Below are 14,693 nucleotides of genomic sequence, written 5' to 3'. Positions count from 1 at the left end.
CTCTAGCTATGAAAGTCCTTCTCCAGCAATGGCATCTTTTTCCAATATAAGGCTGTTTCGTCTACACTGAAAAATCTGTGGTTTAGTGTAGCCACCTTCATTAATTATCGTAGCTAGATCTCCTGGATAACTTGCTGCAGCTTCTACATCAGCACTTGCTGCTTCACCTTGCACTTTTATGTTATGGAGACAGCTTCTTTCCATAAATCTCATGAAACAACCTCTGCTAGCTTCAACTCTTCTTCTGCAGCTTCCTTACCTCTTTCAGCCTTCAGAATTGAAGAGAGTTAGGGCCTTGCTCTGGATTAGGTTTGGTTTAAGGGAATGTCATGGCTGGTTTGATCTTCTATCCAGACCACTCAAACTTTATCCATTATCAGCAATAAGGCTATTTTGCTTTCTTATCATTCATGTGCTCATTGGAGTAGTACTTTTAATTTCCCTCAAGAACCTTTCCTTTGCATTCACAACTTGGCTAACTGGCACAAGAGGTCTATCTTTTGGCCTGTCTCGGCTTTCAACAAGCCTTCTTCAGTAAGTTTAATCATTTCTAGCTTTTGATTTAAAGTAAAAGATGTGCAACTCTTTCTTTCACTTTGACACTTGGAAGCCATTGTAGGTTATTAAAACACACCAACATTTATTAAATTCACCATATTATATGGGTATGGTTTGTGGTGTCCCAAAACAATTACAACACTAACATCAAAGATCACTGATCACCATGATAAAATGTAATAATACTGAAAAAGTTTGAAATATTTTGAAAATTATCAAAATATGACAGAGAGACAAAGTGAGCCGATGCTGTTGGAAAATGGCACCAAAAGACTTACTTGAATGAGGGCTGCCATAAACTTTAAATTTGCAAAAAACACCATATCTGCAAGTACAATACAGCAAAGTGCAACAAAATGAGGTAAGCCCGTACACACCAAAGAAATTCAATAAATTAATTTGCTGTGTTAGAATGCTAACTCTAAGCTAGCTATAAACAAAGACTTTAATTTTAGAATAAATGATCTGTAGTTTTTATTTTGTCATACGTACACAGCAGAGTCAGTTACCTCCTAATTATCCATTCAGGCCATTTAAATAAATTTCATAAAAAACAAACTACATCATTCATATTTATTCTCTATGACAAGGAAGTATGGATTCAGCTCCTCCAAAAATAGTTATAAATGTGGTGACCATATAACTCTGGTTTGTCAGAGATAGTGGTGGTTTTAACCTGTCATCCTGGAGTAATTAACAACTCCCCTTTCTACTCTCAACAGTGTCCCAGTTTAGACAATCAATTATATGGTCGATCTATTAAATCTCTAAGATATAAAAAGATGGAGAGTCATTCTACAAAATAACTGGCCTGTACTCTTCAAAAAAAATGTCAGAAAAGGAGACTGAAGAGTCATGACACTAACTGCAATGTGTAACTCCAGACTGGATCCTGGGCAGGAAAAAAAAAAATTATAAAAGAAATTATGGAAGAATCAGTGAAATCTGAACACAAACTATAGATTAGATACGAACACTGTATCAATAGTAAATTCTTGATTAAATAATCAAATTCTTAAATGGAGAATATCCCTTGTTCTTAGGAAATCCACACAGAAGTACTCAGTGTGGGATAAAAAGAGCATTATGTCTACAACCTACTTTCAGATGGTTATATTCAAACAAATATATACATGGAGAGAGAATAAAAAAATATATGAAACATGAACATTGACTAATCGGGTGAACATTACACAAAAATGGGTATACAAAGAACATTTCAAGTATCTTGAATTATTTCAAACTAAAAGGATAAAAAGATCAGCAGGGGGAGAAGCGGGGAATGGAGAAGTTAGAAATTGCCCTCCAATTATCTTTTGGAGTCTCACTCCCACTAACACTATTAAGAATCAGCTAAAATAGTCTTTTCTACATATATAAAACAAATTATCATATAAATGTTTTTAAAACCCTGAATATTATTACTAACCTCTTTCGAATTCTAGCATTAAATAGTGGTGCCTCAAAACGTGGATTTGTACCAACCAGGAGGACAACATCTGTCTCTTCCACACCAGCAATTGTAGTATTAAGAAGATAATTGGAACGTAGATCTGTGCTAGAAACATGAAATATAAAATGCAAGTTTTACTTTAAAACTAATACACACTGACAATCCATGAAATACTCTCCTGTCATCAAACCCATGGCACTCCCAGACAAAAAAAGAATCTATGAAGCATTCTTAAATTACATCAAAGGTTCAGATACTTATTAATAACTGGATTCTCTAATAGCTCCTGGTCTGACTTTGGTCTATATGTGATAATAAGCTGGTTGGTATGTTGGAGTATCCAAGCTGTCACATAAAAGTCATTGATGCCACAGATGTGTTGGTTTAAACACACCTTGTAACCAGAAAAAAAAAAAAAAGAAAGAAAAAAAAAAGAAAGCCTAGATTCTAGCTTCAAACTTCTCACCCAGCTCCTGTGGTAGGGAAGACCTCTTCAGTGCATAGGGTGTCAGAGTCCACTCTATTAAGTAAATCTTTGAGAGATACCAGGGCTTCAGCATCCACCAAGCCACCTGCAATTGCTGCCACATCGTTGCCTTGAAAACTCTGCAACTAAAAATGGATGGAAAGGCTATCACCAAGAAACCTTCATTCAGCAAAGGATCACAATGAAATGTTCAGAAAACAAAACAATAATGTCATTTTCAAGTACAATAAAAGGAACAAACTTCTAACTAAAATGTTCTCACACTAATTATTAATCTGAAAGTGAGAAGCAGAAGCGTACATGGGGCCAAGGTTAATAACATCAGCCTGAAATAAAGATGTATGTATGTATGCATGCATTTATTTACTTATGGTTGCGCTGTGTGGCATATGGGATCTGATTCCCTGACCAGGGATCGAACCTGTGCTCCCTGCAGTGGAGGTGTGGAGTCTTAACCACTGGACAGCCAGGGAAGTTCCTGTTTGTTTTCAAATTAGGAACAAAGGGTCTCAAAATGAGGTCTGGAAGATGAAGACTGTGGAATTATATTTAAATACAACTTCATCTGAAGGATCTGTCATTCCTTCAAGCCCTTTATGTATGTTGCTTTTCTCTGACCAGAAGGCCATTCCCCGTTTTTGCTCTGGCAAGCTTCTATTCATGCTTAGACTTTGCCTAAGGAGTCACCTTACCTATGTGACACGATACCTGGTTGGGCATCCCTCCAATGTGCTCTCTCATATATCATTTTCTGCACAACTACCCAAAGCAGCATATGGTAATTGCTTAATTATGCATCTTTTCCTAAAAGACTGTGGGAGGTTAAGAACTATGTGCTAGTGGTCTTTATATCCCTACATCTAGCATGACATGTTGTACAGTTCTCAATACATGTTTTCTTTTTTCCTCAATAAATGTTTGTTAAATGGAAGATAATCTTGGCAAGATGAAAGAAGTGAAGAGAAACATATCCCCTCTTCATTAGAAAGATGTGCCTTGGAAATCACAAATATAGTTATTCTATACTTCAATTTTTTACCATTCCAGCTACACGAGAGAGTGCGTCCTCCCAGGTGGTGTATGTTAAAAGCCCCTTTTCATTTCTGACCATCGGCTCGGTAAGTCTTTGACGTTTTAGCCCATCATAGGCAAATCTAGATAACAGAAATTATACCATTTGTGGAATCTTGCTAAAAAAGGCAACTACAATTTTCAAGTTTAAAATCTAAAAGAAATGATATTAAAATACAGTACTGGTTAAAGGTCAAATAGAACAAACACTTGGATAAAAGAATTATTCCAGGTTTCTTTGGAGATGAACTAATAAATATTCTACAAACATCATCTAAAACTAAAATACCACCTAAAATGTTTGAGTTCTTGTAATTTATTTTCAGCTACCTGAATAATCTTAAAATTACAATACACAAGAAATCTGGTAGCTGAAAAAGCCAAACCATTTATAAAACTTGAGTATCTTTAGATATTTCATCAAAATTATATTGTGCAAATCTAACTTATATTTAGCTTCTATTCTCCAATGAAACAGAGGCAAACTGAAATAGATAAAGTATCTTAATTTACTTCAATTTCTCTATCTGGGAGGAAAAAACATATTTCTCAATATGAAAGCCAGTTAATATGAAAGCCAGTGATATACCTAGGACTATTAAAGTCAGTTTTGTCTAATTCTCTATATAAACAGTCCAAATTTCAATAGTCTATATACATTAATTTGCAAATATAAAAGACTGTTCCTTAATATTAAAATTATTATAAAATTTCCTTTAAATCAAGTCCAAAAGTTAAAGGAAACAATATAGCACATACCTGGTTTTATCAGAGATCCACTCTTCATTGATGTCCTCATGCATCCTTGGCAAAATCCTCATTACCTCTCCAGTTCTTGTGCTGACCACAATATTACTTCCAACTGCATCCATTACATCAATGGATTCTGTCTTTCTAAGAAAATAAACACATATATTTACTAGTTGATTTTGAAAATAAGGAAAAAGTTTCTGTTACCGGGTTTACCAAAAACAAAAAATTTTACAAATTTCCTTTCTGAATTTCTAAAACTAATGGAACTCAGAGGAACTGTGATTTAAAAAATTAAATAAATAAAATAAATATACTCTCATATTTGAACAGACCGTAATGCAAAAATGAAGCCTTTAAAACTGTTATCTAAAACAGAAACCAACTGGAACAGCTGCAAATAGCAAAATATGGACAATTAGAGTATCAAAATAAATAATAAGAGGGGCAAGATTTTGGGGTATGGCTGATTAAGGAGCTTGACAAATCCTCCCCCCAAAAACAAAAATAAAGCTAGACAAAAACTGACAAAAGCAACCAATTCAGCTCTTTGGAGAGCTAACAAAAGCACACAATATCATGAAAAGCTTTCATGTGTGGGAAAAACTCCTGAACTTCAAGAAAGAACAGTGGAAATCAGTGGTGTTCTGGCTTGGGACTATTCTTATCCCCTTTCCTACCACCTTGAACTGGAGGTTCTGCCAAGATGGGGCAAGCTATGAAGACAGGAGCTTCTTTCTTTCCTACAGACAAGGCTCACTCGTTTTGGAGAAATGGCAAAAGTTGTCTGTGGAAGTGGTATCTTGGAGGCCATTGAGCCGAGGAAAGTCAAGAGTACTAGCCTGAGGCTGTAGTCACAGTCAGGGCAAGCATTCCTAGCGGAGGCTGCACATATGTGCAGCTGAGACCAGAGAGAGCCCAGGCTATTCACACTCTCCTGGACAACACAGAGACCCAAAAGACCTGGTGTAAAGTACAAGCTGGGTAGACTTGAAAACAGCCTTATCTCTGAATATGCTCTTCTATTCACACACAGATCCAATGGCAGAGGATGAAAGCTTTATTGGCTCAAAGAATTTAAGCACAGTCATTATCTGACTACTAAGCTATGCAGACACAGGAGCAACTCCTAAGAAGCCTTGCTTAAAAATAAAAACAAGAATATTAAAATATGTTCAAAGAAATAAGGAAAATCATGTTTAAAGATTAAAGGGAAGTATGAAGCATTGAATCAACAAAGATTCCCAGTAAGGATACAGAAATTACAAAAAAGAACGAAATAGAAATTCTGGAGTTGGAAAGTATAACTGTAATAAAACAAATCACTATAGGGGTTGAACAGCAGATTTGAGATGACAAAAGAATGAATGAATGAACTTGACAACAGATCAACAGAATTCATCCAATCTGAAGAATAAAGAAAAAAATACTTTTAAGAAAAATGAATAGTGTCTCAAAGACCTGTGACACAACATTAAGTGTAGCATTTGTATGTATTATGGAGAGGAGAAAACACTCTCTATTTAGACATTTCAATTATGTACTGTCTCCTCCCTGCCCCCAGCTCCCTAAACCTTTTGTATACACAAATACATGGTTTAAAGTCTGGAATTTTTTTTTTTTTTTTTTTAAAGCCTGGAATTTTAAGATACTCCCATATACTCTGGTACTCTGGTAGGAGTTTAAAACCAGAAGGCAATTTGATGATATATTTCTAGAACCTTAAAAGTATACAAGTTTATTGCAACGATCTATTTCATTTCCTAATTTAATCAGAAGAATCAGAGATATATAAGAAAAGTTATAAATATGTTCGTTTTAGATTTGTAGGACTTCCCTGGTGGTGCAGTGGTTAAGAATCCACCTGCCAATGTAAGGGACACTGGTTCGAGCTCTGATCCAGGAAGATCCCACATGCCACAGAGCAACTAAGCCCATGTGCCACAAATACTGAAGCCCGCACGCCTAGAGCCTGTGCTCTGCAACAAGAAAAAGCCACCGCAATGAGGAGTTTGCGCACCGCAATGAAGAGTAGACCCCACTTGCAGCAACTAGAGAAAGCCCATGCACAGCAAAGAAGACCCAACACAGCCATAAATAAATAGTTAGATAGATAGATAGATTTTAAAAAATAGATTTGTAATTATAAAGAACTAATAAGAACTAATTAAAGTATAATATGTATACGTGGTTGAAAATTTAATGTACAATGAGAGGAAACTATAAATTTTTAAAAATCAAGACAATCTTATTCCTTGGAAGAACAAGTGAATAAAATAATTTTGTGATTAAGTACTTTGGAATTAATTTCCAAGAAAATTACAATTAATTTGCACAGTTTCATTCTATCCTTCAATTTAACAACTTATCTTCTATTAAAAGGGTTTTACTTAAAGCAAATAAATAAAAACTTGGACCAGAACAATTAGAACTCATGAAGAAAATGAATCTTAAAATTTTTTGAATAGTACTGAATTAAAGGACAAAAAATACCACGATGAATACCTTGTTTCCCAAGGCCGAGCAGTAAAGGCATAGGGCTTAGAGGTCAGGGCACCTACAGGGCAGATGTCAATGATATTCCCAGAAAGTTCAGACATGAACATCTTTTCAATGTATGTGCCAACTTGCATATCATTTCCTCTGCCTGTTGTTCCCAGATCATCTACTCCTGCAATCTCACTTGCAAATCTGCAAGATAAAAATGTACCATCAAATGGTCAAACGCAGCAAACTTACCTCATTTCCTATTCATTATCACAAAGGTAATGATTTTCCAAACACTAGAAAGATAGATTTTCAATGGAAAATGTAGTCCCTGAATAAAAATAATAAATGTTTCCATTTAATTTGAGGTGTAACACACGTACAGAAAATTGCACAAATCATGTGCACAGCTCAGCAAGTTATCACAAAGTTAATGCTTGTAGATTTTGATTTTTAAATCCAAGTGAAGTTGATATTAACTAAAAGTGAAAACTTATTCATTTTACTGGCTTATGTAAAAAACACTGAATACAACATCCCTCTTCTTTCACCAAATAAAAGTTGATATCCGTTCCAGTGGTGTTATTCCACCAAATTTTGTGAATATTAAATAAGTATACAAATGATATTGCAGAAGAGAGAAGGAGAAAAAGATTACCTGATGCACCGAGTACACTGTATACATCTAGTCATAATGGTTTTTACCAATGGCCCAATGTTCTTGTCCTCCACAGCACGTTTCCCCTCTAAAAACCGGCTCCTATCACTTCCAAACATCATGGACTGGTCCTTAAGTAGATTATGAAAGAGTTAACCAAATTTTGCTAACAAAATTAAAACAAAAAGATTTAAGGAATTAGACTACATACCTGCAGATCACATTCACCTCCCTGGTCACAAATAGGACAATCCAGTGGGTGATTTGCTAGTAGGAACTCCATCACACCTTCCCTGTAAAGAAAATTGTAATATATATAATTACATAAATTGCTGACATTCAAAATGGTTTACATATAGCCTATTTAAATAACTGTCACAGATGTATACTCTCATATAGTTAACATGGATTTTACATTTACTATAAGAAACGCCAATGTAACTATCGTAAGAGTAGTATTAAATACATAATCTAAAAAATGTTTATAGGAGTCCAGAATAAAACATCATTAGAGAACCTAGAAAATTGAGTTTTAACAATACAGAAATACCAAAAGTTGCTGAATGGTCTTCAGAAAACACTGGCATTAATTCAAAAAAACATGAATGTAAAGCAAAAACAAACACAATCAGTGCCAGTACAGTACAGTACAATATCACTGCAATAATCTCAGTTCAATAAGCCCCAAACAAACTCACTGTTACCACAAGATGAGCAAGGTTCTAAACAAGGGATTTTAATGCTGATTCTGCTGCAGGCTCAAAACCATAAACACCTGACTTCACCTCCTCTATGTGTACTCACTTCCAACTGCTCCTAGAAGCCAAGCACGCCAACTTCTTCAGAGCTTGATACTGAATTTCTCGTCTATGGGAAGGTCTACATACTGAAATGTGCAATTTTCTGCTCTAATAAAAGTCACTATGCCAAGTTAACAATAAAGTACCTGGCTTTCTTAGTTTTCTCTGAGTTTGTCAGGATATTCCAACCTTTCATTACTGGCATGGCACAAGCAGCTACAACCTGGAATTTCAATGCAAAAATCTCTAAGTATTTGTATTTATTTGTAATTATAAGTTAAACCAATATACAAAAATATTAAATTAACATTAGAAAACCAGGAAAGAACAGAGTATTTTTGAAGACTGAGTTTTTTAGTTTTCATATTTATAATATGATAATCTGGCACGATACAGTTCTCTTAGAAACTAGACATCTTAATTTTATTCTAATAATTAATAAGATTTTTTATAAGAGGCTCTGAAATAGAACATCAAATAACTGTGTTTTGATTAGCAGGCAGTACTGAATTAAAATTGCACAAGCCAAAACGAAATTAAACTGAAAGTGAACCTCTTCACTGCAACCCTTTTCTCTAGTGAAAATGGCACAGCATAAGCACTTCTAATGTGCTGCTTGGCAGCTCCACATCCTACTTGTGTGTCACACACCATTTGGAAATAGTGAGTGCTCTAAAAAGACCCATTTAATTTCTAAATGTTACCATTATATGCCACTTGCATTTATATAAAGCACTTTCTTCAATGTGTTTCCAGTTTTGAAATGAAGAGAATCAATCACACAAAAAATAAACTTATAGACAGAAGTAAACAGGACCAGATTCTCCACTACAACAATACTGATTCTAAATAAAGTCTGCTGCAAGATTTAAAGTTTTCTACCTTCTACAGCATGGTGTGGAATTTTAGGTATCAAGTACCTTAGGAGCTTTCTCAATTTCAACAAGGCACATCCTGCAGTTTCCAGCAACAGACAACCTTTCATGATAACAGAATCGAGGGATCTGCATGCCAACCTTCTCACAAGCCTAGAAGACAAAGTATAAACCGTTTGCACTAGAATAACCTGACCTCATCCTTGTCTTGTCTAAAACACAGTAAAAACAAACAAAAAACAAACAAAAAAACATGAGGCCATCCCCTACGTATCTTATTACTCCTACCTACAAATATCTGTAACTTGATCCTCAGAGAGATTTCCCTCCTTTTCTTTCCTCTTGATTCCAACCCCTGTCTGCTCTGAAGCTACCTCTTTAAAGATCCTCACCATGCCTATACCTTACGTGGAAGAAACTGGATAAAGAAGCATATTCAGACTGTGCTAAAGGCTTGACTCCCCATTTCTACTCTGAACCATTGTCTACAAAGACTCCTCCTTCAAACTCTGTCCCAGTGGTTTCATACCTTGACTTCCTCATTGACTAGCCCTCCTCCTTTAGATTAGACTCCACTTTACACCTTCTAGCTGACTATAATCTGGTTCTATCTTTGGCTCCAAATACCCCAGCCAGGACTCTCACTCCCTTCCCAGTTCCCATTTGCTTAGTGAAGGATATTAGTTCCCTCTACCAATTATCCCTGCTCCTTCTCTGAGCCTACAAACGTACTCAAACTTCCTCTAGAATTAGTTCTTCCATCCTTAGCCCTCACTCTAAAGCAATCTCATCGATTTTCAATATTTTAACTACTTAGCAAAAACGTATGGAGTCTTCCTGTGTGCTAGATGCAGTGGGTCAACTGTCCCAGCCTTCACACTAGCTCATTTACGTATGATTACATTCAAAACTTCATCTGTGGCCCTGAGGGTCTGCAGCCCTCATAGTCCTCCACTTCTTTAGATGTAAGTAGGCATTCACATGTGTACACTCTACAGACAGTTAAAATTCAATCTATTTCTGTCCCCTACTATACATCCCCAAATAAGCTAACAAAGGCAGAAATCATAAAAACTCCTCTGCTCTTCATCATTCCTAAAGGCCTGTCTATCTACATCTCACTCTCCCCTGAATATACCCTCTTGTTTTCATTCCCATTGCCACTATTTTAGGCCTTTTCACTTCCTGCTCCACTAATGCAAGATATACTCTTTCTGTGTCTCATTCCAGTCTTATTATTCTCCAAACCACCATCCTCTACAGTCACTGTCATACTGCTTAGTAGCCATGAATATTCTTGATGGTCCAAACTATAAGCTCTTCAACATTGCATAGATTGTCTTTAATGACCAGACCTTCTCTACCAGAATAATCTGCTTTCCTGTTATCTCCTCTTCTACACATACCTTATGTTCCATCAATACCAAACTACCTGAAGCTTCCTTGTCCACATATAAAAACCTACTCATCCTTTAAAATCTTCTCAGAGGTCACCTGAGATATTCCTGACATCTCTTTCTACCTATACATGCCAAAATACTCTCCACTGTACATTGTACATAATTTTGTTATATATTTATGTTTACATGTGTATGCCTGACAGTCTAGAAATTACTGTTAAAATGAATAAAGAGCATTTAGCTCTGCAATAATTTACGATGGAATGAAGCACTTCTTCTCCATGACCAACTCTGTTAGTTCTGGAGGAATTTGGAGAAATTAAATACTTAGGGCATAAATTCGAGAACCTACTACCCTCCATTTATCTGCTTTGTAGGACACATTCCTAGAAATATTATTAAAGATAGAAAGGTTACATAAAAGTGAAAAGCATCAAGCAGGCTCACAACAAAGGTCACCTTTTCCCCAAACTTACCTATACTAACTAAAATTTTATTTTAGGTAACTTAAAACTTCTAAACGGGAATTTATTTGAAGGCAGAAGTGAAACAAAAGAACGGCCACAGTTCACTTAGAAAGTCAGAAACTGATAAATGATAGCTCACTCACTCTGAAATGCCAAGATTTCAAATCAAACTTATTTTCATATAAGTTTACTATCTATATATAGTTCTTTAATGAGCATTTGTCAAGGAATCTTGAAAATTTTAGAAGCAAATGAACAGTATAAAGAAAATAAATTATTTTTGTTTTTTTAAATCAGAACAAACGCAAAAATAAAGAATTAAAATGAATGCCTACTTGGAGGACGGTAGTTCCTGGTTCCACCATGACAGACTGACCATCAACAAATACTTCAATCAAGTTGCTTGCTGCTGTGGCAGTTGTTCGAACTGACCATCAAAAATATTGAGGTGAAAATGAAATTAACAGAGTTCAAGTTATTACAACAGAGGATAATGGATTAATTAACCTTCACATCTAAATTTTTTCCTCATTTTGTACTATTCCCTTCTATTTCTCTAGATGCAAACTTCTAAATTACTGACTTAGAGGAAAGCTTTTCCAGTCCTGAATACCAAACAGAAAATGGCTGTCTACTTTTAAGAGCAGTTTAAGTTGTAACTTTTAATACCACTGAAAATATGTTCCTGGGAAGACCACTTCTCAAAAGCAAAATGACTGCTTTTTCCATTTTGGCACTGATGGGCAATTCCTACTACTTTCTATTCCACGATAATTTCTATAAAATGTTTAAAGTTGTATTTTGAAAATTATTCTATTCAACTTGGGTCACTGTTTCCATTTTTATTTAAAATATATTATGGGTCTTTCAAGAAACATTCCATAAACCTATGAATTTACAAAGACAGAAAGTCTAGTACCCACAAACGCAAGTTCAAAAAAAAGACACTCACCACATCCTTTAGGAGACTTAGAAAGGCTCACTAAGGCCCTTCTTACAGGTATCCTTAACATATTGCTAAGAATAAAACAAAGAAGAGTTATATTATCATAGGAAAAACAATGCCAATCACAAACTTTTGGGTAATATTTTATGGTTTTAAAGCACTTCATATATATACATTATTTCATTGAACATTTCACAAGTCCTGATATTTTTCCTTAAATTCTAGAGATGAGAATACTCCATCTCAGATAGATTAACTGACTTGTACAACATTAAGAAGCTACAAAGGAGCAGCTAGCACATAAATCTGAATCTTCTAATTCTATATAAAGGGCAGATTTGTTGTTTTTAATTATAAACAAATGATCAAACTTAATATATTACTATATAGTAAAATAAATTTGAAGAATTAACAGTGAGTTTATCATTAATTGCTATGTAAAATAAAGCCTACATTTCTGCCTTCATTTCCTGCTAAAATGCATTCTAACATTCTACGTTCTGAGCAGTTATCTACTAAATGCCTCTGAGATATTCTGAGCTGGCTCACAAGCCCAAGCCTTTAAAAACTCTGGAGTGCTATTTTCTGTGTTCAGTAATACATTTATCTTACAGATTTGCAATTATCTGTTTATGTGCCTGTTCTACCCCCCCTGTATTATGAACTTCTTTAATCTTTCTATCCTCAGTACCTACCCACAAGGCTGCCACACAGTAAGCTCTAAAACAGTGGTTCTCTATAAGAGATAATTTTGCTTCCCAGGGAACATTTAGCAATGTCTGGACAAACTGTTGTCGTGACTAGGGGAAAGCTATTGGCATCAAGTGGTTGAGGTCAGCGTGCTACTAAAGATCCTACAAGGCTCAGGACAATCTCCCATAACAAAGAATTACCTAAAGTGTCAACAGATCAGCAGTTGAGGAGCCCTCTCTAAAGGATTTGCTGAATTACTGAAATAAATAGAAGTGGATTATATAAATTAACACCAATTAAAGGTATACATAAGCAAAAAAAAGAGAAAAGTTATCTGATCTTTTAGAGTTTTTTGTCCATCCACTTGATCATATCGGCGAAGCACTGAACTTTCTGTCTACTCACTTGATTATATGGGCTAAGCATCTAATTTTTCATTTGGAACTCTTAAAAATACAACAAATTATGTGATCAGAATGTATCGCATAAAGAATTTCAAAGTTTATAGTAGAAAACTGTATATATACATAAGTTTTAAGCATGTTTCACAGAAATTTCATTAATTCAGACGTCAATAACTCAAACAATTCAGAATTTGTGATACTGAATCTGCAGACATCTGTCACCTACTAGTGAGTGACTTTTTGGTAAATCACAGTTTCTGTCTCTTTATCTATAAAAGAAAACAATACCTCTTAGGCTATGTGTTACCAGTAGGAGCTCAATAAATGTCAGTTACATCTGAATTCAATTTAGACGGTACTAGCCACTGAAAATCAGTTTTAAAGGGCTCTTCCTTTGTGCTCCTTCTCTTTACTACCAGCACACACTGTGTATATGTGTGTGTGTGTGTGTGTGTGTGTATATATATATATATATATATATATATCTTTATTATTCCACCTACTAAACTGTAAGTTAGCAATCAATTTCAGTATCTCTAGTCTGTAAGCTCCTTGACAAGGAATGGTGCACTTTGGTCATTTCCCTTTTCTGAAGACCTAGCACAGTGCCCCTAAGAAAATGAACCATCAAACAGAGTTGACCCTTAAACAATATGGGTTTAAACTGCACAGGTCCACTTACAGGCGATTTTTTTTCAATAGTAAATACTACAGTACTACAAGATGTGAGATTGGTTGAATCCTGAGATGAATCCTCAGATGCAGAATCATGGATATAGAAGGCCAACTGTAAGTTATATACAGATTTTCGACTGCACAAATGGTTGGAACCCTTAATCCTCTCATTGCTCAAGGGTCAACTGTAGTCTTACCACCAAGTTCCAGAATGAGTAGCATCTGTCCCATTAAAATCTATTCATATAAAGGTAAAACTGAACTTGCTACGTTAAAGACAGATCAAAATCAACAATATTTCATACAACAATGTAAAAACTTTAATATTACATTTGTCTCCAATACAACATGAAAGTGGTGCCCACTTTAGCTAGGAAATCCACCAGGACTAGGCTGTCTGTTGAAAACCCAGCATCAAGTGGAAGACTGCATAGCCCCAACGTAAGAAATACAGATTTGCAAAACTTTGATAAGCACTTTACACTTATTTGGCTACCATGTAAGAACAGAAATAATCATCTCTAAGATGGGAAAATGCTAATGAATAATCATTTCTAAAACTAGACTGGACACTTTTTGGTGCAGGGACAATACTACTCCACATTCTCCACCAGGCATCCCACATCCATCCACTTCTCTCTCTAGGTACTGTCCTATTCCAAGCCACCATCATCTCTTGCTTGGACTGTTACAGTAGCCCCCTAACAGGTCTCCTGGCTTCCACACTGCTCCCACAGCCTCTCCCATCTTCCCAGGGGCTGTGACCTCAGATGGAAATGCTCTTCCCTCAGATCTTTCTGGCCCCTCCTCATCCTCCAAATGTTGGCTTAAAAGGCATTTCTCAGGGAGACTTTCCTTGACCAGCCTAACTAAAATATCCTAACTACTCCCCAGTCACATCACCCATTTAATTCTTCCTTGTGGACTCACTTCTAGCTTATAATAGGTATTCAACAACTATTTGTTAAA

General features: G+C 35.5%; 1 protein-coding gene across 1 annotated transcript in view; it reads right to left on the bottom strand.

Annotated features, from left to right (window-relative positions):
* The window catches only part of NDUFS1 (NADH:ubiquinone oxidoreductase core subunit S1), a 30,758-nt gene that overhangs the window by 15,033 nt on the left and 1,032 nt on the right, over positions 1-14,693 (bottom strand). The window contains exons 2-12 of the mRNA XM_060016240.1: positions 11,959-12,023; positions 11,342-11,433; positions 9,185-9,292; positions 8,411-8,487; positions 7,676-7,757; positions 7,465-7,595; positions 6,825-7,010; positions 4,329-4,463; positions 3,538-3,652; positions 2,478-2,623; positions 1,988-2,116 (exon numbers count right to left, since the gene is read on the bottom strand). Of these exons, the coding sequence (XP_059872223.1) occupies positions 1,988-2,116; positions 2,478-2,623; positions 3,538-3,652; positions 4,329-4,463; positions 6,825-7,010; positions 7,465-7,595; positions 7,676-7,757; positions 8,411-8,487; positions 9,185-9,292; positions 11,342-11,433; positions 11,959-12,019 (1,262 nt within the window). The 5' untranslated portion in view covers positions 12,020-12,023. The remainder of the gene's footprint in view (positions 1-1,987; positions 2,117-2,477; positions 2,624-3,537; positions 3,653-4,328; positions 4,464-6,824; positions 7,011-7,464; positions 7,596-7,675; positions 7,758-8,410; positions 8,488-9,184; positions 9,293-11,341; positions 11,434-11,958; positions 12,024-14,693) is intronic.

Source organism: Delphinus delphis, chromosome 7, assembly GCF_949987515.2.
Source record: "Delphinus delphis chromosome 7, mDelDel1.2, whole genome shotgun sequence".
Lineage (NCBI taxonomy): Eukaryota > Metazoa > Chordata > Mammalia > Artiodactyla > Delphinidae > Delphinus > Delphinus delphis.
This window is presented reverse-complemented; position numbering and strand designations above follow the sequence as displayed.